Genomic DNA, 25,976 nt, shown 5'->3' on the forward strand with positions numbered 1-25,976 from the left:
AATGAAAAAAACACCTGGACATAGGCTACCATTGATTAGTACCTAGTAACATTTGAACATATTAACAGTGCCTTTTAATACGCACTAGAGGTCGTCCAGTAGTTGAAAACTCAACTAAAAATATGTAATGTACAGGCTTCTCTATTTTCACCCTACGCTGTAAATAAAACATGAGATTGGAACTTCTTCCATTTGTTTTGATTTTCTGTTTATACCCTGTTTCGTTCTTTTGTCACCAGTAGGCCTATGGCAACCCATAAGGCTCATGTAAATGTTTTTTAATTTCTAATAGATATGTTGTGGTTACTTTTTAGCCTATTTTAATTTATAAAGGGATTATGTACATCTACAGGCAAATATCTTTCTAACAGTGTACGTAGATTTTCTCTGTGATGCACACGAGCTGAGGAAAAAGGTTTTAAAGAAACATGCTTGCCTATTAATATATAGATTTTTGTACCTTTTTTATCAATATGTAATGTTTTACGTTAATCCGTTTCATGTCCTTTATATCACATGTATTTCGACCCAACATGTGAATATTTACGAAAGAAAATAAAAATAGATATGCTTTTATCACTAGTAACTTTTTTATATTAACCAAATACATTATTGAAAAATGTAATAAAATAGTCATGATGTCAAATTTGTTTAATTGAATTGTACAACAATAATATTATTTTGTAGTATATTATTACAACATTTGCCTAAACCAAATATGTTAATTAATTAGGGTTAGCTTTAGATTACAGCCATAAGACAGGATCAAAGAAGTTTAAAAAAATGAACTCTGTGGTGCATACAATTGACATCACCTACTTACTCACAGATAGAAAAGAATATTTTAGATTTATAAGGTTCATAAACATAGTCAATTAAGTCCTGTAGTGTATTTTAAAATGACAATAAAAATATTAAGCTTAGACAGATTATTAAACATTGTCTTGTTATCAAGACCTTTTATAGTACATATTCTTCCATGTGAATAAGTTACATATTATAATAAAAGTCTTTTATAATAGAAACAGTTTGTTATTCCTCTTCTGATGTTACTTCTTCTGGACTCGTTGGAACTTCAATGTTTTGAACTTCAGGGGTGGCAGGCTCCTCAACAATAGGTTCTGATGCAGGTTCCTCTGCTGGGGTTTCAATTTTTTCTTCAACTTCAGCAGATGTGCTATTTTCTGCTGCCGCTACACTTTCATCCTCTGTTACGGGCTTTGACTCTTCATTGATAGCTTCTTTGACCGGTGCAGATTCTTCAGGAATAGGAGTATCTTCAGCAACTGGGCCATTTTCTTCAACAGCATGTTGTGCTGATACTTCTTCAGGATCAGCTGTTCCATTGGCAGTAGTTTCATCAACTGCACTAGCAGTGGATTCCACTTCTTCCTTCTTTGCTTCTTCTTCTTCTTCAGCTTTCTTTTTTGCTTCTTCAGCTAGACGAGCTTCCTCAGCTAACCGTGCTTCTTCTGCTAATTTAGCTTCTTCAGCTTTCTTAGCCTCCTCAGCTAATCTTTCCTCTTCAGCTTTTTTAGCCTCCTCAGCTTTCCTAGCTTCTTCAGCCTTCTTGGCTTCCTCAGCTATCCTTGCCTCTTCTGCTATCCTTGCCTCTTCAGCTTTCCTGGCTTCCTCTGCCTTAAGAGCTTCTTCTGCCTTCTTTTGCTCCTCTACCTTTCGCTTTTCCTCTGCAATTCGAGCTTCCTCTGCCAATTTAGCCTCTTCAGCCTTTCTTGCCTCTTCTGCTAACTTTGCCTCTTGAACTTTTCTTGCTTCCGCAGCAATCCTTTCTTCTTCTGCTTGTTTTTCAGCTTCTATTTTTGCTTGCTCTTCTTCAGCTTGTTTCTTCTTTTTAGTGATAATTTCTTGTTCTTTCTCCCATTCTTTAGCTGCTGCCTCCTTTTCAGCTGCACGTTTTTTCTTCAGTGCCTCGTCATCTTCTTTAGGTGGTTTCGGCATTGTCAACGGCAGTCCTCTCTGAAATAACATTCACATGCAATATAAGATAACTATCAAAGGAGAAGTCATCCATTGTTGAAACAGTTGTCAAATATACTGTATAGAACCAGGAATCCCTTGCATGGACTTTAGTAATCCTTGTTGATGCATTCAGCGTAAAACACACATGATGATGTAGGTAATTGCATTTACATTTTATAAAAAATATGTTTTGCTATAAACTACTGTAGTTTTTAAATAAATAGGCATATGCTGTTTGTAGCATTATAAAATAAAATCCTCTAGGAAACTACATGGGAAACTTAAAGCCTTCCATGATTACTGATTGCATGAATACCTTTCTATTTTTAAATTTCCTAACAAGTTAAATGTTAGAAAAAAGCTTTGCATTGAATTATTATTACATGGAAAACTGATGTAGCAGTTAAAGGTAGTGGATGGCTACTACAGCAAGGGCTACACGTTTTAAGTTTAAAATTGAAATCTTTTTCTAGGTACTGAACTCGTTTTCATTTACTATGAAATTTGTTTGAATATAATAATTCACAAAACCATACATATATTCAAACTCAAAAAAATAGAATGTGTTCAAACAAACCTCCTCCAACATGGAGTTTTTTGCAGTTTTTAAAATAACTGTAGTTAAATGAAACCCCATTAAAATTATTGTACTATCCAATATCTCATATGTCGCTTAAACTTTAATTATTTTTATGAAACAAATTGTGTGCTTGCTTTTCAAAACTGAATTAACGGTTTGATTAATTTAAATAGTATTAATGAGGCTGTACATTTACAAAAATGCATCTTTCCTTCACATTTCTTTTTTTTATTCATAAACACCCTTCAAGTATGCACCCAAAAAATAAATATGCTTGCCAGAGGGTTGTAGAGCATCAAATTCTCTTCAATAAAATCTATATATTTACTACTTGATCAATTTTCTGTAGAATTCTAAAGCAACTAACATTTACTGATACTGCAACAAAATTATCAAATTAGAAAAAGATAAATTCAGTGTTGAAAGTGAAATCTGTAGTTTTGGAACTGCTCTTTGGCTGATTATCCTTTTCATTTATTAGGTACCATTACCAGGCAAGTAATTTCAGCAATATGCCCAATTACGTCCACGTAATGAGTACTTGGGGTCTAAATAGTATGGCTTCTGTTAATTATTGTATTTGTATAGTTGTGGACCTGATGACCAGATTCCTTGCACTTAATAGTAGGCCATTCTAATGTGTCAATATGTTTCTATGGACATGTTTGTGCTTATATGAGTGCATATGAGTTTCGACAAGACACTGGGAACGTTTTATAAATTAAAACCTCTGGCAAGCATTAATTTTTTGGGTGCATATTCAAAGAGTTATCAGAAGGTGCATATTATGGGGTCAAAAAGAACAAAAAATGTGAGGGAGAGCTATACAAGATATCGAAAAATGTTACTAAACCACCCTTGTTATAAAATGTAATTTTTTTTTTTTTTGTCCTAAGGACGCTAGGCACGAGCCTGGGATTGTTTTTCACATTACTTCAGGCTAGACCTAGGGGTTGCGGCATTATCACTTAGATAAAATCCATTGGTGACTTGGCGGGGATCGAACCCGGGACCTCAGGGACTGAAATCCCGTGCTCTAACCACTACGCCAGCTCGCTCCCCAAATAAAATTAATAGGTTATAAAATGTAATAAGCTTTCATTTGGTTGAGGGTAGTCATTTAGCTAGAACGTAAAGTTTTTGATATTTTCACAAAATAATCGAAAATAGTACTTTTGACCCCCTCCCCATGGCTCAGCTTGTAATATTTTCCCCTGTTAACTAGTCTAAACAAAGTTATCAAGTCAAAAACTGTGTTTCAAACATTTCCCTATATTATATACCTTCTTTGACTATTAATACAACAACTTCTATATCCAATAGTCAATGATACCTTTTATTGAGTATTCATTGCGTGGACTAAGATAGTTCTGTTAGGTACTCTAGGTACTCAAGAGTTTTTCAAACAGCAACCAAAAATCAAAATTAATCAAATATCATCAGCCATGCTGTATGATTATGTTTATTGTTTGAGATAAACTGTTCAGTGCTCAGTTAGAACTCATTACAAAGCCATTCACTCAAGATATTTACAATAATACATAGGTCCAGTATACTCTTTCATACCAAATGCAAACAAAAATAAAGCACAACATGAGTATATGGAGCATCATTCTTAAACCACAGACACAAGTTTTGAAAATGTTAGTGGGAAACTAGGAGAATTAATTAGAACTTCTTCCAAGCGGAAAATAAAATAAAAACCAATTTTAGGATTACTAAATAATAACATTTATAATTAATTTTTAAATCATCTCATTAATTAACCTGTTGTTTAGTTAATCAGGAACCAGTTTTCAACTTTAGTGAACATCACACAGTAGTGCGATGTTAAGGGTTTGCATTTCAGTGCCGCCAATTGAAGTTTATCAGTACAGTTAAGTAAAGAGCTAAGTAGTAGTATCAGTACTGTACAGGCTCACACCTTGCTTTATAAAGGTCACATGGACAGGTCTTTGAGACTCAGGGTTAAAAGAGACCACCAACCTCTTAAAAAAATTAAAGGTTGTTTAAGATACCTAGTTGTTCAGGATGTTTAGAATCTTTGCATGGTAATAAATTGTGAAAATGATGAAAATATTCAATTTTGTTAAATTTGTTGTTAAATATACCAATTAATTTTAAATACAAGTATTTTTTTACAGAGGGGAGGGTTTAACTTAGATAGCCCCCCCCTGAATTAAGCGTATGCTTTGAGTTCAACCTGGTAAAGTGTTGTACGCCTTATTATGAATTGATATCACTTAAACTAATTTCTTATCAAGTGACAAGAATTTTTTATGTGTGTAGCTTATAAAACGTTTATATTAAATCAAACTCTCACTTCTTAGATTTGTCTATTTAATGATAGAACAAAATATCCCCTGAAAGGGTTTTGCTCTTTCCAACTCCAAAGGTCTAATGAAAATGAAGTGATAAAGGGGAGATATGTTGCTTGTATTACATAATCTGATTGTAAGTAAATATTATATAAATATTGTATGTAATTATTAAGTTCCCAAACATAATAAAAAATTGTTTGAGTATATGGCTACTATGTTGGTTATTACTCAATATTCATATGTAATACCTTTGTACAGTATTGCTATATTCTGCCTTAATTACCTTCTCTATCGATGTAATGTAGGTATACAGTACATGGTAGTTACTCAACCAAAATAAGAGCAACTTAAAGAGCAACTTGATTGCACTTTAAAATATTTCAAACTACATTTTAAATTATTGGTTTCCTCTTTAAAAAATCCATTTATATGTACATATATGTACACATAGTATTAGTTCAAATAATTAGCCCTTAAAAGCCACTAGCCTGTTTTTTTTATTTACTATTAAAGTAACTTTTATATAGTTTTTATTAAATATATATACACACATATATATATATATATATTGTAACGCATAAAAATTATGTTGATTACCGCGGTAATGAATTTATTTTAATGGTAACTTTATGCCATTTAGTTTCTAAAAATAATTTTAGGCATATTGGCAACGTGGCTGGCTCAAATGGAGTGCAATCTACAAGTCCAGTTTTCTATCACTTTATCCAGTAAGTGCAATTAGCTCCAAAATGGCCAAATTTGGGAAATCCAAAAAAATAAGTTGAAACCTGTTGGAAATCATTTTTTAAAGTCTCCTGAACCCACAGAAGAAAGTACCAGAAAATCCCATGGGGACTTTTCCGCCATTTTGAAAAATAAGTCGGCCATGTTGGATTTATGCAAACGTTTACGGAAGTGGGTGTTACTAATGAACTAATTGACTTAAAAACCTCCTGTTTGCATAACAAATTCTTGTAAACTCCAGGCTAAATATTAAATATAAAAATACCCCTGCCGCATCAAACCTGCAGACTAAGCAAATTTACATTTGCCTGAACTGATTTTAAATTAAATCCATTTATAACATTATGTTTAACGAGTACCTAAGTTTGCTGCTAACAGGGAGCCTAATAAAATATGTTTTAGTAAAATATTAGTAGCCTAATATAAAATACATAAATTTGCCATGTTTGATTAATATATTTCTATTAACAAGCAAAATACACAATTTTACAATATTCTCCATAAGAATAACATGGGAATTTTAAATTTTAAAATTTTTTAATTTTCTCCATAACCATTTACCGTACAAAAACATTTTAGGATACTAAATTATTTGTTTTTTAAGCCCTTTAAAATGCCCTAGAGGGAAATTGAGAAATTTTGAGTTTTGAGGGTCAAAATTTAGAAAAACTCATTTTTACCCCATTTTGTCAAAATCGGACAAACTTACTCAAGCTATCGCGTTCACGGACTTATATTTGTATATATATACGAACAGTTTTTTTGGCCTCTAGGAACATCAAAATAAACAAATTATATCGGTCTCGGCTCCTGGTCTCACCGTGCCACCTACGGTAATAGCTACTTCCCAATAAGGTAATTTGCAAAAAATGGGTTTCTTTATTTTCTATATTTTTCTTTACTAATTTAAAACTTATTTATTTTGACATATTGTAACTAACAATAAGCATTTTTCACCAAGTATCCTTTTGGTTTGCTGTTATAAGGACAATTGTTAATACAAATTGTAGAGACTTATCTAACAACACCATATATTTTTAGAAAGAATTACTCCCCAGCTGCTGCAATATCGTCTTGAGGAGAATTATCTTCATTGAATTTAATGACGGATTCCCAAAGTCCTGCAGCGTCTTGGAGTTTCTTCTACACTTCTTTCTTTCCTTTCTTGCTGTGTATGTCATAGGTTGTATCGCAACCTGTGAATGTGTGTAGCAGGAAAGGAAAATGTTGTAATTTGCCTAAACCGTCTACGAGTTTACTAATATTAAAAATGCGGTCAGGTTTGTTTCCATTGGCAGGAATGAGCATGAATACGTTGCATCTAGCGAGAGTAATCAACAATACAAGAAGGTCTCTGTACCTAAAGTCTTGGTTGGGACAATACGCAGAGCTGTTGAAACAATGAGTGTCTGCGTTAGATGTACCTCTAAATCATCCTCTACAATCATGTCAACAGAAGCAAACGATCCAGTTCTTCTTAAATGTTCATAGTGTTTGGTGCTCAATTCCTCATATCCTTTAAAAATAATATTGCATTGGCCATATTTTCTCCTTACAAATTCGACATATTGGTTTCACACCTGTCTGTATGTGCCGTGGCGAACCCATATAATGTGTTGTATTAGGTAGGCTCCATCGATTGTTTAATACACGCCATCAGGAACTTTGTCTTCAGATGGTCCATACTGTTAAAGCTGTGGAACCAAAGCATTAGTACCCTTTCTAATTGAAACTTCATCAAAGAGTGATGGTGGTCGTGGTGACAGTTCGTACTGAAGGAGTGATGTGAGTTACTCGTCACTTCTTAGTACCTATACAAACGATCCTATGGAATAACTGATTTATGGTTGACTGCAATTTCTTTTTCGTGTACTCAGTTTTGTCATGTGACCCAATATTTTTACAGAGTCTTTCCTGTGAAGTGTGACTGAACTAAATTTCTTTCCAATCGTTTTCTGTATTGATGACATCCCAACTTCTTCAGCTTGGTTGCAGTTGATAGCATTATCAGCCACTACCCGGCCCAGAAGATATTGAAGCCATCAGAGGTGATGCTTGCTGAAATGGGTTGTGAAGGCGAAGCCACTCGACCAAGATGTGAATATCATGCTGATTACGACTTCGACGTGAGTCCCATAAATTGACATGCTGATCCGATGTCGCACAGTAAACTCAACTAAATATCTCAATTTGCTCGGTTATATGAGAAGTGTTAAGGCGAGGTGTCAACCCATCGAGAAATTGAGCCCTCTACCACGCACAGGTCATTGTGACCCATGTGATATTTTTATTTGATTCATGTAATGCTGCAAAATAATTTGTTGTAAATAAAGAATTTTCTCTCTCTCTCTCTCTCTACTAGTCGTTAGTTGTCCAACGATTTTCATCGCATCTGAATTTGTTCTGTCGCCATGTCACTCCATATTCCTGACCAGAACATTTTTTTACGTCTAATTGTGTAGTAACCATGCATGAACCTCCCAAACTCATCATTTGGTAAAGTTTCCTTAAGCTGAAGCATACTCTGGAGATAGATGTAAACAATGTTAATTAACAATATAGATTTGTTATATGTTAGGTATATGTTGTAATGTTGCATCTTTTGTCATGTGAAATTAATTGCAGATTTTTATGTCTGTTACACTTTAAAGTTTCCTTAGGAATTGTTACTGATAAACATGCCAATTTAATTAGGTAAATCAGACTAAAATATTGTTTGTAGAAAGGATGAAATAATAAACTATTTAAAAAGCTATCTGTTGTATTTTTAAATATATTTTTAAGATGGGTAAGTGTTAAGATATAAAACAACAAAGAACTGGCAGCAGTATTGGCTGTTATGACGAAAACGGCTGGGGGCCGGGCCGCCGAGCGAAAATGTATCAAACGCTTCTAAAGGTGCTTGAGTAGGACAGTTCAAATATTTAGGTTAACCTTTTCAGTGTATTTGAAAGAAGATTTTCTGCTCTACAATTCCTATCAACAGTTTTCCTTATAACAGCAAACCAAAAGGATACTAAATGAAAAATGCTATTTATGAGCTACAATATATCAAAATAAATAAGTTTTAAATTGGTAAAGAAAGATAAAAAAATAAAGAAACACATTTTTTATACATATAATATCTAGCCTGGAGTTTAGAGTTTATAAGACATTTTTATGCAAACAGGAGGTTTTTAAGTCAACTAGGTTACTAGTAACACCCATTACCGTAAACGCTTGCATAAATCCAACATGGCCGACTTATTTTTCAAAATGGCGGAAAAGTCCCCATGGGATTTTCTGGGACTTTCTTCTGTGGGTTCAGGGGACCTTAATAAATGATTTCCAACAGGTTTCAACTTTTTTTTTGAATTTCCTTACTCAAATGCTAATTGCACTGGACTAGAGACCGTACATTGGCACTCAGACATCTGAGGTTTGCTAATAAATCGGCCAAGCTTTTTCATTATTGGCATAGACTATAGTTGCTTTACGTATCCGTACAAAACTGCCTTATTTTGGAGAGAAGAAAATCTAAGAACAGTTGTTGAAAAGGTGTTACATCCACTAAAAGTGAGCATTGTGGGCAGGTAGGATCATTGGTCCATATTTTTCCAAGTTGAATGAGTACCCGTACTATTATAGATTGAATTTAGAATTGGATTATAGAATTGATGTATTATGGATCCACGATTAACAACTTTTTCCTTCCTTACTTAAATGATGATGTAGAACATTTTTTGTTTTAGCATGATATGGCGCTATTTGACATATAGCACGCAAAACAAATAGTCTTATTGAAAGAAACCTTTTGTGGTCACATCATTATGTGTAATGGACCTGTGAAATAGCCTCCATTATTGTGTGATCTGACACCAATGGAATATTTTTTTGAATATACTTAAAGCAACTAATCTATGCTGATAAACCTCAAACGTTAAACATCCGTCATGTGATTGCTGGTATATGGTCCACGCTACTGGATATAGTGATCAAAAACTGGACTCCCAGATTGCCCTTCATTCGAGTCAGCCCATATGCCCAAAATTATTTTTAAACACTAAATAGCATGAAAGTACCAATGAAATAAATTCATTACATTGATAATTAACACAATCTTTATGTGTTTTATATAATGTATACCTTTTACATTATTTAATCTTGTATTAATCCTTCAACAGTAAGCCTCACTTTACTCTGTAAGCATCCTCTACTTGATCAACATTTATATTTTTGAAGCGATTGCTTGTTATGCTTAGCATTAGTGGTTCTACATTATTTGATTGACTACCTGATTGCTGGTATCCCCAGTCTGTAAAATGGAAACATAAAAGTTATAATAATGATGTATTGTACCAATATATTTATGGAAATATAAATATATATACCCTACTTGCCAAGACTATAAAATATAGCTAGAAGATTCAGAATTGCTTTTAGTAAATATCCTTCAAATTACCATGAAGTTCTTTCTTTTTTGGTGTTAACCTGCAGTTAACCACAAGTTGAACACTCATGTTTAATCTTTTAGTATCTTCCACATTTGGGGGTTTGACGTTGATGAATAATATTGGAAGAAGTGGCTGGAATTGCAGAAAAAGTATGTTTTCAAAAACAGATATAGTGCCCCTCCCCCTGGTTCTTCGACGCTTCATCACTCTTGTTTGAGGCAATGACCAAATTTTGCACAAGGATCGCTTTGTAGCGGGTCTAGCTGAAAAAAAGGTTGTCATTCTGGTAGAGGTATAGGGGAGATCTCTAAGACTACTAAGGGCATTGCTAAAATCCTGTTAGTCTGAAACAACACTGTTTCAATGATAACTGATAAACACATAGGTATTGCCGATCTAGATGAGCATTTGTGTTCTGGAAACTCTCTAAGCTATTTATGAACATTGTCTAAGTTGAAACACTTTTCTGCATAGGCATCTACCAACTGCCAATGAATTTCATACTTGGCGGAAGCATAGATTTTCTACTACATCGTTTTCGGCACTATGACAAGACTAATCTAAGCAGGCAATAGGTCGGGCCGGCACGTACGGATGGTACAGATGTGCCGCACTATTCAATGGTCTGTGCGCATTGGAACGGTCGGTACTGGATGTACAAAAGTTACGGACGTTCCACACTTTTTTAGTACGGTGCACGCACTGGATTGGTCGGTTCGAGATGGACAGATGATATATACCTCCTCCTAGCGTCTCCTACTAGCGTTTGTGTTGAAAACTACGCTAGGTTAAGTAAAGAATAGATTTTTGTTAGTTTAATATGTAGTGGCAGAATAAAAAGAAAAGTGAAGAAGTCAAATAAAACCTAGATTTTGAATTCACAAAATAACTCAACAGAGATTAAAAATTGGAGAGTTCCATACATTATTCCCTGAATTGGTTAAAAAGCAACCTAATTATTTTAGGGACATCTTTGATTACTTTGGACAAAAATGTTGTGAACTACTCCAAGTATCTGAAAAGGCGGAACATCCGTACCGTGAAACCGAAACACTGCGGTCTCTGCGACGAAGTGGCAAATTACTCGGTACGGCATGTCAGGATGTCCAATAAATCTTTTTTCGAACTTTCTTAGGGGTTTCTCTGTAACATCAAATTTTTACCCGGCCTATTTAACCGATTTTTATAATTGAGGTGTCAGAAAGCTTATGATCCAGCGGAGTCACAAGTTGTAACTAAAAAGGTGATTTTCTTTAGTTCTTCGTCCCATAGTGTTTGATTTATTTCTAGAGTTTGTATTCAAAGATCCAGTCCAACTTTCTTTATATACGGTTTTAAATGTGATTTGTAATTTAACAGCTGATCCTTCATTTTAATGTTTTACCACATAATACAAGGTCCAGATTATAGGTAATATGAGACGTAACAGTTTTGAAAATGAATTTTTAAATAGGGTATTGTTTTGATAGTTTTAACCTGATTGAGGTAGAATTACCCTATATGGTGTGGATGTAAAATCAACAAATTAAATTTAACCTATTGTATATTATTAGTTTTATTCATAATTTGAAGACATTAGAAACATTCCCCCACAATGTATCAAGTTTTGACCCCTATTGAAATCCACAATTTGCACACGGGACCCCTCGTGTATATTTATTATAGTTACATGTTACTGTATAATGAAGCAAGAATAATGTCTTGATCAGGTAGAAAACTTATTGTGGGTCAAATTGATAATATAAAAAATACTAAGAAACAAAGAAAACCAGTTAACTATTTACAAACAAAAGGTTCAATTTTTTTTTTTGAATAAAAAATCGTACTCATGCTTTAAAAAACTAAACATGCGGGCATACTTGAACTGAACCCTTAGATATAAAAATGTTACTTTTATAAGTCTTTGTGACTCAAACTCTACTTTCAAATAGTTTACGGGGAAGTTCTCCTTGTCTTAGATGGAGTCAAATTGGAAGGTCTTCAATACCTTTTACAGAAAGATTCAATCTCCTTGCATGCGCAAGATATAGTTTTTTCCTTATTTAAAACTGGGGACACTTCTTTGACATACCTGATCAGGATTTGTTTCTACCTGCCAACAAACTACAATTTAACAGAAAATACCAATTTAACAATCAACTTCAAACGAAGGCAAAATGTGCGGACATAACTATTAAAAATTATTGTTAAAAGTACCTATGCACTAACTTTACAATAATATAGTAAATTAGATCTTAAACCTTAGTTATAATATTATAAAGTATTAACAAGTTAAAATATCAATTATCAGATACATTAAACATTTAAGATTTAAAAGGCCTCGAGATAACCTAGCGATGCTCTCACCAACTATTAGAGAAATAAATGTGTCTTAAACCTTGACTACACTTCACTAGTTATTTTATTCTTTTTTACATTTTATTCATTGGCTATTTCAACTTTCTTTTGTGGAAACTATTTTCTGCATATAGAATTTCTGTTTACTTAGTTCTCTGTACATATTATGCAGTGCTCAATTAATTAAGTAACATGAAAACGCTGTAAAAAATGTTCAAATCATCTTGATCTACACAAATAATGGTGTAGATTGAGTGAAGTTTTCAAGGATAAAACTAAAACTTTGAAATATTCTTTCTTACAATAAATATTATCTTTATCTTTTATTCCTTGCTTCCGCAGTCTGTGACTTATAGATAGATTTAGCATGTAAAAGACTTTAGATCTAAACAACTAAAAAAGCTAAATACAACCAAATAAAGATTATATAAAATTCAGAGAGAGAAAATTTAAAATAAAGGGGAAATTCAGAAGGATTTTGAACCTCATCTATAAATCCTTGATTTTCCAGCTTTACATGCCAGCATCAAAATGCAAAAAATTGATCAACCTACTACCATTCTACTATGGTACACTCTCTGTGCACCACACATCCTTGATGAAATATAAGGAAGAACTTATCTAGCCTTATACTATCTAATTGTAATGAAATAAGTTACAGGTCGATACATCATTTTTGAGTATAAGATGACATGGGAAATCAATCATCCAGTAATTAAACGTTTGCTTGTTGTCACAGGTTTTCTGTGGAAATAGTACAACAATTGCATGTGTAATGTGAATTTTAAAGACTAATACTTTCCCTTATTTTCACAAGAACATCCCATAGTAGACAAGAGTGTGGGTGTAGGGTAAGCGGAGGTGAGTGGTGCTTGGTTTTTCAAGCTAGTGACAACGACAGGGGTTCAGAAGACATCACGCCAAGCATCTCGTTCCATTTCTAGTATTCAGGATGGAACGGACTTTCACATCGTACACTTATAACTTACGGGCGGGTACGGCATTTTGATGTTCTCCCCCCCTTTAAAGCCAGGCAGGTGGCTCCTGGCTGAGTACAATAAGATGAAAAGGCTCACCGAGTCGACAAGTGGCGCTGAAATGGTCATCTTGTACTTGCGCAAGTCTCGGCCGTGATGATAGTCCATGTGAGGCACTTTCCACTTCTCAACTAAATACAAAGAGAGTGCGTTAGCAATAAATACCAATATTTCTGTCCTGTTGAAAAGTGAATATTATAATGTATCCCAACCTCTAAATCAGTGCCTCTTACTCCTCTTAATCAATAGAACACACATTTAAGATCAACATAAACTTTACCTTTTTCAAAAAGTTAAAATCATTGACTAACATTTAAGTTATTTTATGGGCTACATAGTTAATAAATATATTAAAATTTAATTCTACTGTTTACCTCAATGAAACGAAATAATTTAAATTACTATACTAACTTCAAGTTGGACACTACTACAAATTAAAATATGATCAAAAATGGTTTCTCATACTTTATAGGTAAAGTTTAAACTTCAGGATGCTGAATTATTTGTAAACGTGCATAGCATTACACATGTTTAATTTGGGTTAGTACATTAGTAACCATTATCATGATAAAATAACACCACAAATCAGTAAAATATAGCAGTATGGAAGATAAACGACATATTTCAGGGAATATCTTTTTGCATGGCTTACCTTTTTCTAATATTGCTCAGTTGAGCACTATTTTGGGCTGCTTGTATAAGGCCATTATTTTGAGAGGGGTTCACGCCATTAAATAATATTTCTTTAAATTCTGATATAGACTATAGCAGGGGTCTATAGGGGTCTCCAGCCTACGACCCACGACAGCCACATCCGGCCTGCAAAGGGGTTTTTGTCCGGCCCGCAAAGGCCTACTGAGAAAATGTTTTTTTTTCATTTATCATATAAACCAAAAATCATCTCCTGCAATCATGGAACCACTCATAAACCCTCCTTAAGTTCTTGGCGATATTGCGATCGTCACACGCAATGAAGGCATCATTCGTTCTCGGCAATACAAAGTATGATCTTTACAATGGAGGCAACATTCGTAAGTTTCTTGCATTTTCAGCAATACGGCGATCGTGACAACACTCGTGACCCTCTCTTGTGGTCTCCACGATACCCCAATTGTCTCTCGAGATTATTGCACCTTTCGGTATCGCTCTGATAATGATTTCCGTCATTGAAATAGAACCATTGGAACGTTGTCAATGATCTGAGGCGCATTCGCTATTGGTGATGAATTTAAATAATGGTCCATCCCGTATTCAAGTACTATTCTTGGATTCCGGGTCGGCTGAATACCCTTTATATAAATGAGTATGTTACATGTCTTTTACTTGCTACGTTGTTCTCAACAAATTAAAATTAGTTTAAACAAGTACCTAGTGATATATCTAAAACGAATCTCCCATGCTAATGAACATTTGTCATCAACCCTAAAAACCAGAACAACAAATTCACCCTAATTGGACTGACATTTAGATGACAAATGCAGTATTCTTAATAAAAAAAATCCAGCCCTTTTTAATTAAATCAAAACTTATTTTTTTTATCTGGAAAAAATTACAGTTGATTTAAAATATTAAAAACAGTAAATACAATATTCAGCTTTACACTTGTTGTATGCTCATTTATTGTTAAGTTTACTTATTGCCATTAAATGTTTCATAAAGTATACTAATACTTTGTAGTTAATTAAAGGGGGTGTAATTTGCTACACTGTAAAATTGTTTGATCAGGCTCGCCTTTCCTCCAAAAATGTACAATGTGTCCCTTGAGTAAAAAATTTTGGAGACCCCTGGACTATAGTATCATATAAGAATATAATAGTTGCAGTGTATAAGTGAAATGTATCCATAATCATAGCAATTTAAACAACTTGTTGGTGTATTGAAAAGTTAATGAACACCTCTCGTTGATAGTAATAACTTATTTATCTCGCTTATTTCATTCCAGTTTTTAATTATAGAAATCAACTTTTATTTGAGTAGGGATTGTTTTATGAAATACATTTTTTTTTTATTTTAACCAAGCTAAAAATATTATTCAAGGATAAAAAAGTTTATTATAATATTTTATACGGTAATTCCTGTGTAATGGAGCTCTCATGTATTTTTTTTCCTTATTAAAAAGCTAGTCATGATGGCGATTCATGAAAGCGAATCATCGTATAAACTGGTTTAACTTATTTACTCTTTGTCAATCTTTCCCAACGTTTATTGATATAATCTGTTTAAAATTTACTAATGTTAACCGTTTGATAAGCTGGATAAATAAACTTCTCTAAATACAAACGTAATACACAAGCCATGCTACAACTCTTCAGCTGTTTTGGCTGCACTACCAGACTTTATAGAATCAGAGAACATTTTTCTTAAACAACACAATGTATAAACTGCTCACATATTACATCACGTTACCATGGGGTTACATGATTTGTGAATCATTCATAAGTTTGAAAGTAACGAAACATATTCAAACATTGGCATTGTTAATAATGAATTTTATAAACCCTCCAAGTTAATTCATATACTTACATTATAAAATGCTGGTCTTCATTGATGCTTTGTGTAAGGAAGAGAGTTTTAATACAGTACTTTATTTTGTGGATAGCAGCAGAATTAACCAAGTATACATTTATTTAAATGGGTACTGTAGTAATTATTGCCTTTTGTCGGCCAAGATAATAAATAATTACAAAATTATGATTATGTATAAAACAGCTATTTGTATAAACTTTAAACATAGGTTATCTCGTATAGAAAGAAATATATTGAATTCATGGAGTAATTTATGATTTGATGTCTGAAGAACATAGATTAATATTTTGATTTTAAAAGTCTTAAATGCAAAGATATATTGGAAATGATTTTGTATACTGTAATTTATCCAAAAGCACCTTCATGAGACATGCCTAGTTGTGCGTAAAATGATATCAATGGTTTTGATTAATAACTAATAAATTCATCATTCATCATAAAATCATTTACAGAGTTTTTGTCCTTACACCATAAAAGCACTTACTCAGTTTTTTTTCAGTTTACCGGTATGGTTGAAAAAATCAACAACTCTTACTATGCGATAGGAGTTTTGATTTTAAAGATTTATCAACGATGGGTTAATTGGACAGTGTTGTGCTTTGACTGTGCATAAACTACAGATTTTTAACTAGTATACAAGATACTTTTTCAGTATTAGAAGTTTACTGGTATTACTTTAAATCTATGATTATACTCATAATTACAATGATTAACTAAATGTGATAACTATCAATTGGGCAATAATGATAAATCTTAGTATTAAATTTTGATCCTGGATTAAAATGTCATTTGTGTTAACGGATTATCGATTCTTAGACAAATTATTTGTAGATAACTCATTATATAGCCTACATATGATTTTATATAACCCTTCAAATAAAAAAAAAAATTGGAGCAGCTTAGAGTATTTTTCTAACCTGAAATGTTTTAGACGGGGTTCTACTTAACAGATTTTGTGAATTCCAATTTGTTGAATTTATTATTTTTGTATGTTTAGGTAAAAACCCAAGGTATTCATATTTACTACATTATCTATCTATCACACTACTATAATTAGTAATTTGAACCTAAAGTGCATGCTCTATTTTCCATATCAACAGGCAGTTGCAAAACACAAAAATATGCTTATTAAAAATAGCATGCATTCAAAATATTAACCCTGACGAAACTTGGAAAAGGAATTGAGACAAACTTTGAATTTGAAAAAAAGCTACAAATTATAGTCATATTTATTAAACAATCCACTAAGTTAAATATATTAAAATGCTTTTATAGTCAGAAAAGTAAGTATGAAGTAAAAAATAATATTACAAAACATTTGTTTTATGGTAACTAGTTTGTACATTTTGAAGAGGTAGTACATTAATGACTGAATGTTGTCAATGATGATAATTTGTTACAGTTTAGAAAGAGTTGAGTGCAGACAGGCTAGAGTTATGAGTGCCTGTTGGGTGTTAGCGAATCTATGATGCAGTTTCAACTTCTGGCTCCTTCTTTCCTGCTGAGAAACACATACATTCATTGATTAATTTAGCTGCTAAGTTAAGTCTAGTACCTAGCTAAATTTACAGCCATTATTATTTAACATACAATATAGTGCAGTGATTTACAAAACACAAAACAGCCAAACATTAATCATCAATGTATCCAAAATGCAAACAAACATTTCTTAACCCTATTAACAATAGAAATATAAATAATTAGTTACACATAAGTTTGAATCCTAATTTACATAAACTAACAACCTAGACATTGATAAAGATGTGTTGAAATGTATTTATAAAATAGATGTTATATTTTACAAGTAAAATAATGCATACTAGGCAGCCTCTTTACCTAGTTAAAGGGTTTTTAAGTCAAGTAAAAAAAGAGTATTAGTTTTATCAGCAACATTTAAAACTGAATTACAGTTTAGTTTTTTCCTGTCAACACTTTCGCCAAGTCCAGGACAGCTTTTATGATGTACAAAACAAAAATTTTAAAAAGTACTTAGGGTTACAAGTATTTACGTTTTATAATACAATAGCAAGTAATTCATTTATCAAAATGAAAAGGCAACATCGTAAAAGAAAATGTGATCTCCCAAGTTGCAGGAATGAGTACCCTTATAATCTTTACAAGGAAAAGAGTTCTCTACATTTTTGGGGAATGCAGCTCTAATCAAATAAAATGCTCATAAAATATGTATTATTAAATTGACATCTAACATCAAACTACTGTTTAACAATATACAACCATTTTTTTACTAATCCTATATTCCTCTTCTTCCTTAAAGGACCATTTGCTATAAACGTTTCTTCTCCACCATTATACTCTGTATCGGTTTCTTCTTCCTTTAAATATAATAATATATTATTATTGAGCTTTATTTTGAAAATCATGTCTTGATGGGTGGTTATGGTTTCTATATACCTTCTATAAACCCAAAAACCAAAAAGAGTAGATAGCACACTTTTTCCTTGCTCTTACCAAACTCTTGACGTATCATTTGGTTTTATTTTATGATGTCTTAAGTATGTAATGTGTCTCGGATATACTCACGTTCGGTAGACAGGTCAGGCTTGTCGAGGGCTCGGTAGTAGCTGCGAATGTTGATCTCATCCTTGATGCTCTTGTTGTCTGAGTAGCGTTCCCTTCTGCGAGGATAAGCTCGGCCACCGGCGTACGTCACACATGCCAGGTGACCTTTGCCTGGCAACATACCATTGTAATTAACTCATCACAATACGCTTTGTATTTTCAACTTCAACAAAACATAAACTATCATACCCTCTGGTGAAAATGTTATACATGTATCCTACATAAACGTTAACATGTTGTTTCTGTTGATTGAATGACTTTTAGGAGAGGGGTATTACCATTTTAATAATTGTTTACCATAATTATTAGTCTTTGACAAATAATAACAATGAGGTCTTTTATATATTTCTTGGACAAAGATTTAAAGAAGAGAGTGGGGTTTAAAAAATGAAATTTGTAATGGTTTTATTGATGTGTCAGGCCTCTCTCTGAGTGAAAACTGCAATAACCGACTATTGGTCTAGGTAGGTTGTGTTTGCCCATCCTTTACTTGTACTTTTTGTTGTTTTCTTTCAGGATTTATTTCTGACTTTGTTGTCTCTGTTTGGGTATTTTAAGATTTTCCAGCTTTATCTCAGTTTGTAAGCAAATTTAGTTTTGCCTTAAGTACTTTTTTACCCAAAGACTGGATCAGATACCAGATTACAAAATATTGCTCAAACACTGTTACTAATCGTGATGGAAAATGTCTTCTACATTTTTCAAATAATACTCAAAAGGTAGTTAGGCTAGGTTGAGGTAAAAAGGATTGAGTGATCAGTGGAAAATAAAATGTTCATATGGATATAAAATGTTATATTCACATTTTATATCCATGTAAAATGCTCTGCAGAAAATTTTAATATATTCTTCGGTTTATCTGATTACATATCTATTTTATTTGTCTACACAAATTCTTAGTCTTCATAGAAAAACTTTAAAGATTTTAAGTAAGTATGTTTTTTTTTATTATTTTTATTATGTTCAAGAGATTAAAACACCACTCATTATAACAATTTTAATTGATATAGGTCAAAGTTATTGCTCCATAAAATAGTGCCATCAATACAGTATGAGCTTATAATTTGCTTACAAAACTGTTTTCAAACATACAATAGAGGTGTTGTGAGCTACTCACCGATGTTCACCCTGGTTGGTACAGGTTCGACTCCCGGGTAGTAGGAGAGCACATTTATATTGTAAGGTACATTGTGAGTCGGCTCTATCATGCGGTGGATGTAGTCGTCTGAGGTGATGCGCTCTGAGACTGAATACTCAGGACGGCTGTGAACACATACAAGCTTCTAAATACGTCCACAAAGCTGGCATACAGTATGATAACCACCACCTCACATTTATATTGTTGTAGGCCCTAGGATAGTATTTTATAGACCAAAAATTAATTTAATGTTTTGTATACTGAATGGAATAACTCTACATGTTGGGTATGAGACTACACCATACAGTCCAGTAAAATAAGACATTGTGGTATGCAAAACGTCGGGTAGTTTAGATTTTTGGATATGTTGTTAGTGTTGGCCCCATAACATAAAATTCAAGTTTTCCACCTCGAGATACCAAGGCGCGCCAAGCGGCGCGCCACTTGTTAACAAAATATAAACAAATTGACAACTCCTATGGTTTTTCACTCTATCTCGCGAACAGTTAGTTTTACTGAAAATATTACTTCATTAAATTTAAGGAAGATAAATGTCTGACAGTTTAAGCCCACTGTAAAACTACTGTTAAACACCAAGTAAGTAGCGTAAATAATGGCCGAAATACAGTCTGTCAAAATAAACCAATTTCCTTAAGATTTATGAAAACTGTGAGTTTTCAATATTTCCACAATAAAGTTGTTTGAAGCAACCGCCGCGCCGTATAGATTTAGTGAGTATGCTATTTTATATCCTATAAATAAAAATTAAAAGAAAGTATGGAAAAAATAAGAGATAAAGAATAAAGTGTGTTCATAGGAGTTTAATTTTTATAAGCTACAGAGGTCCAACAAAATTGTTAAAACATTTTTTAATCAATGCATGCCCTATTAAGAGGAAACAATTTTTTTAAAGATTCACTGAGTCTATTCTAAATGTAAACTTCGGAAGTAGTTGTTACGAATAACAAAAATAGTCTGTTTAAGGTTTTTGCATTTCCCATGGGCCAGGGTGGAAACTCTCAAGCTGTAACTGATGCTCCTTGTTCTCTTCATCGAGCCGAAAATTTAACTCTCCTGTACCCTCAGAGTTATTTACTGACGCTAGCATGTTGTCTTGATCTTCAAAGCTCTCCTTAAATGGATTATGTCTGTAACATTTTCTAGAGATTCTAAGATTCTCCCAGAGAACAGGTGCATAGAGAAGAACATATAAGACCGGCTTTAAGATGAACTCGTTCGCATCGCTCAATCACGTCCTGGTTTAAGTTTGTTCGCTACGCTCACTAAACTGTTCATTGGAGCTCGTTCCCTGCGCTCACTCGCCTTTGGATTTAGCTTGTTCACTACGCTACGTAAACCGCTTGAATTCTACGGAAATCGCATGAGGTAACGGCTTGCCTTGGGGTTAAAGCGACAATAGGACTGAAACTGACCTGAGCCAACCTGAGCCCCCTGGGGCAGTCATGCATTTTCCAAAGCTGTGACATTAGGACTGAATGGAATTTCCCCGTTCTCCCTGCCTAATTCCTATCCCTAAATCCCACCCCCGCGCCTTGTCACCTCGAGGCGGAAGATTTGGATTTTATGTTATGCAAAAATAACAAAAGTGCTATGTAAGCACAGGATAACAACATATACAAAAGTCAAAACTACCTGACCTTTTGCACAGCAACCCCGTATTTTCTGATATATTTACTGGACTATTAATCATAACGAAAACAAAGGCCAACATTATACAGCTTTAAAAAAAAATTAACAATGAATCAATTTTTTGTCAGAGCAGGAGCAGGATAAAATTGTTAAGAAGCTAGAAGCTAGAAGCTGGAATTACTATGGGAACCAACATAAATATCCTGGCATTTGCTGATGATGTGGCACTTGTAGCCAAAAACGAAGAAGAACTAAAAGTTATGATCTCAAAACTCATAAACCACACTAAAAAGGTTGGCTTAAATATCAATGAAGACAAAACCAAGATAATTGAATGTGGAAGAGCTACCCAATTAAATTATGAAAATCATGTAGAAGTAGAAGGACACAAATTTTATAAAGTAAACAATTTCTCTTACCTAGGAGTAATGCTGACGAATAACAATGAAGAAGAATGCCACAAATTGTTGAGTTCTCGCCTACTCTCACAGAAAACTAAAATCCGTATATACAAAACTTTAATAAGACCAGTATTGAAATAATGAATTTATTTCCTCCAATAAAAACATACAATAGATTGTGGCATAAGTGAGAAGTAGGAGATTGAGATAGGCGGGCCATGTGTTAAGAAAGGAAGAGGGCTCCTTAGTGAGAAACACCCTAAACAACAACCCCGAGCGTAGAATAAATGAATCACCTTTCTAATTTCATACGTTGAATAGAGGCCAATGTTTGCTTTTATTTTTATACTGGACGTTAGCCATACTCTACACTCTGAGACCAAGATTTTGTCTCTCACAGAGATTTGTGCACCTAAACTTTGCAAGTGTATTTGTAACAATCATTTGTATTTTTTTCTCGCCTGTATTTAAATAGGTAAAGTATGTTTGATAAAAAGTGTAGTTACAAATAAAAAATGTGAATACCAAAGTTGTGTTATAAAATATACACTAATAAAGCTCTTTAGGCTACATACATTATTGCATTGACTCAAAGATTATGGAAAGTTCAATAAAAAGGCTTAGATTTGAAAACAATCATTTTTTAAGCTTTCCAGTCACCATCAGACTTGATAAGGATTTCTATACAGAGCATAAATGTGAAATTCAAACTTATAATTTGCAATGAGGTATTTCTCCCGCAAGAATTGATTTCACAGTTTTCATACTCAAGGCCGCCATTGAAACAACTCAAACTTATGATCATGGTAAATTTAAAAAGATAGCGAAGCAATATGTAATTGGGGGGGGGCTTAGTTTAAAGTGACCTTGACCTAGTGAGCAATACAGTGCTATTTGTTCATCACAAAAAAATGGCCAGTAAACTAAAAGAAACGACCACATATTGTTGATTTTTGTGTTTTTTTAAGAGGCTTGTCAGTACATTAGGGTCTTTACCAAGCTTAATTCACAGGAGTGTCAATTTACCTTCTCATCTATCTATATATTTAATAGGCCAACATGAATTTTGTAAAAATTGTTTTGAAGCTGCCATGCATCCGATGACCATGTTTAAGTCTCATTTAAATTTTCCAACAAACAAAAAAATGTTTGAAATTCTGTCAGGGCTCTGCCTAAGTTGCCTTAAAAGTTCCCATGTTATTCTTAGGGAGAAAATGTTTATTTACAGAACAGTTGAATACTCTGAAATTTACACTAATATTTGAAACAGCTGGTTATGCTTAAATTGAAATTAATGAAAACATGAGCTATACAGATTTATTTTTTGTGGTTAAAAAATTTGTGTTTCACTGCAAAACACGTTTATATAGATTCAATGAATTTAAAAGTCAACTGACAGTACATCAGTTACACTATTTGTTGTGATTTTTACGATCTTAGTTTTACTGAAAATAAATAACATGATACTATTTAATGAGTGGAAGATATGAATATGGAAGGAACAATAATATACTATCCAATTTTATCTATTGTAAGGGATGGCACCTGCATTCCTCTGTATGATTATTTATGATAGGTAGGTACACAAGAATAATGGTCAGAAGTTATTGATATTAGTTTTAAACATGTGTTTCATCTCCAAAAAGAATATTTGATTATATCGGAAGGTAGGATGGGCGGGCGCCGAAAATTCTGGAAAACACCATTGTTGTGCTAAACATGAATCGTCAGGCTTGATTAATAAGTGATTGTAAGTAAAGGAATGACTTTTGAAAAACATGTGGAGGAAATGTGCAAAAAAATATAGGAGTCTTCGAGAAATTAGCAGGACAGGCCAGAGCCAATAGAGGCATGACTGGGAAGCATGTTTTATGTTTTGAAGCAATATTTCTCCCCTTAGGCTGACATTACATGTCACATATTGCATATCATTTTAAAGCTTAAAATGTGGAGATGTTTTTTATACTATTTGACAGTTTTTAACACGACTTGGTAAACAATTTTCTTAAGCGAGTTGTAGCACCCTTTTTGTGATTTTTCAAAATTTGTTATTTAAGTCAATTTTAAGAACTTTTAAATGGGTTTAGCTGTACCATATTATAGATGTTTTGATAAAAAATTTAATGAAGATACTAAAATGCCATTGAAAATATCATTATGTAGGTTAAAAGATGAGAAATATGAGATTTTATTAGACAATGTCAAGAAATTTAGAAAATTCTAAAAATGGCTGTTGCCGGAAGTAGGAGTGAGATATAACTATCCAAATTGCGTATTTTAATAGCAATTTGTGTGCATAATAATGCCTTAAAATATTTGACACTGACTACCAAACACCCTGTATATTTCTGAGATTGAGTGACGTGTACTATTTCACTGAAATAATTGTGGTAAAGACATTCAACAAGTATAATTCATGTACGGTAACTTAATATATAGATAGCCTTACTTGTAGGATGGTGCGAGAGAGATTGGCAGAGGTCTGGCAGGCCGGTGCACAGGGGTTGCGAGGCGACGCAATAGTGAATTTGTCTGAGCTCGAATAACTCGAGCCTCGTCATCAAAATGCTGTAAGAAAAACAACAAGCTAACAAAACAAAAGAAAACAAGCTAAAACAAGTTAATTACATAGTCTTACATTCTATTTCATTCAAATGTCTTCATTGAGAAATAAGAATTCACTTTAACTGTTTCCCCCAGTGCCCTAAGTGGGTGTGGTTTTGTTTGAATGTTTGCTTTATTTCAGATGAAAAGTGATTGATTGTTAAAATGTATTACAATAATTATTTAGTTGATCATTCAAAGATCTAATTGGAAAATAGAAATAATCAATCCTGCAAGTTTATTTCCAGCCGTAGTGGGTGTTGACTCACCACGATGGCGTGGTCGTTGAGGAAGTCTTCCTTGGGTACGTAGGACAGATGAGGTCTCGGCCGGTGATTGATGCGGTCCAGTTCTGCCCAGATGACAGACCGTGAAGTGCGATGAGATGGCACTGCAACTACATGAGTCACCAGCTTCTTGTTGTAGGGGATCGTACTACCCAGGTTGATCGGTGTAGCCTAAACACATGCTTGCTTTTCTCTACAGGTATAACATTTAAAACTTTTTTATTATTTAGATTTAAAATGGTTAACTTTTGAATATTTTCCATCAAGTGCTTCCGGATATTACATCATTATTGCTTTTCAAGGTTTTGATAATTTAATTGTTGGCAAAAGGATTGGTTATAATTTTCCAGCTAATTCAATAAAAAATTTAAGTTTTCAATATTCACCTTTTTTCAATTGATGTATGTCACCTTCCAATTAAGTTATAATCAGACAGTAATGTTTCAATGAACTGATGTGATTTCAGTTGGTGCATACAAAAAAAAGAAGTGATTTCAGTTGGTTGTGTGAAGAATTTTAAAAAATATTAATATTTTAAATGTATTGTCATTCATAACGAAATTGCAGTATATTAATATGTTAGGTAAAAAGTTTTTGTTAGAATATGTATTTAAAGAGTAGTACAAGAATGTTTTAACCACATTTATATCCAGTTTAATGAATTTTACTAAATTGAACACCTTGATGGAAATAGTTTTTAATAAATTAACGTTATGTTTTGAAACACAACATTTTGGCGAGTTTCTCAAAAAACAACTTTAACCTCAGAATGCTGAGTGATTACGTTCTTATAATTATTTAACAAATTAGAAAGCGTTTACAGTGGTTACATTGTTGAATGCTAATTGATTAATTAAAAAGCAAACTGAATAAAGCTTGAGTGTATAAGCACATAAATGATTTACAAAAGCAAGCATGGTTTATAAATCAGTAATGTGAATGTGTGTTTAGTTGCGGTTTTTTTATTTGCCATATTCTAAAATGCACATTAAGTCCACATTCATGAAGAAATATAAACACATATAAACAGCAATAACATCAACTGTATATTTAAACCAAACAAAATTAATAGACAATATACAATTTAAAAAAAAACCTATTCGTTACATTAGACCACAATCTTTTTTTTTTAATGTTCTTGGGTGTTAAAAGTATGATTACAAAATAGTTCGCCTAACATTTAATCAACAAAACATATAACATTCATCTAACCTAACCTGAATTCATTTAAACTAGTTCATAAACATAATATTTACGGTACTCTTATGGTGCTTCTGAAAAAAAACCTTCATTATGCCACTGAGGAAGGTAACACGCCCGCCAACTGGCTTTGTGTAAACACGTGAAGAAGTATAGTG

The 25,976-nt window shown here is 33.1% G+C and overlaps 1 protein-coding gene across 11 annotated transcripts in view; it reads right to left on the reverse strand.

Annotated features, from left to right (window-relative positions):
• Window positions 1–633: 633 nt before the first annotated feature.
• The window catches only part of LOC128986247 (uncharacterized protein CG45076-like), a 47,854-nt gene continuing 22,511 nt past the window's right edge, over window positions 634–25,976 (reverse strand). For 2 of the 11 annotated variants that reach the window (XM_054406494.1, XM_054406491.1), the window contains 8 exons: window positions 24,601–24,789; window positions 24,177–24,295; window positions 19,656–19,801; window positions 18,500–18,649; window positions 13,385–13,563; window positions 12,130–12,150; window positions 9,899–9,919; window positions 634–1,977 (listed from right to left, as the gene is read on the reverse strand). In XM_054406494.1, the coding sequence (XP_054262469.1) occupies window positions 1,033–1,977; window positions 9,899–9,919; window positions 12,130–12,150; window positions 13,385–13,563; window positions 18,500–18,649; window positions 19,656–19,801; window positions 24,177–24,295; window positions 24,601–24,789 (1,770 nt within the window). In that variant the 3' untranslated portion in view covers window positions 634–1,032. The remainder of the gene's footprint in view (window positions 1,978–9,898; window positions 9,920–12,129; window positions 12,151–13,384; window positions 13,564–18,499; window positions 18,650–19,655; window positions 19,802–24,176; window positions 24,296–24,600; window positions 24,790–25,976) is intronic. The other 9 variants (XM_054406502.1, XM_054406501.1, XM_054406497.1 and 6 more) reach the window with 8 other exon arrangements.

This window comes from Macrosteles quadrilineatus, unplaced genomic scaffold, assembly GCF_028750875.1.
Source record: "Macrosteles quadrilineatus isolate MER2022 unplaced genomic scaffold, UCM_ALF_1.0 Scaffold_2__2_contigs__length_208266976, whole genome shotgun sequence".
NCBI lineage: Eukaryota > Metazoa > Arthropoda > Insecta > Hemiptera > Cicadellidae > Macrosteles > Macrosteles quadrilineatus.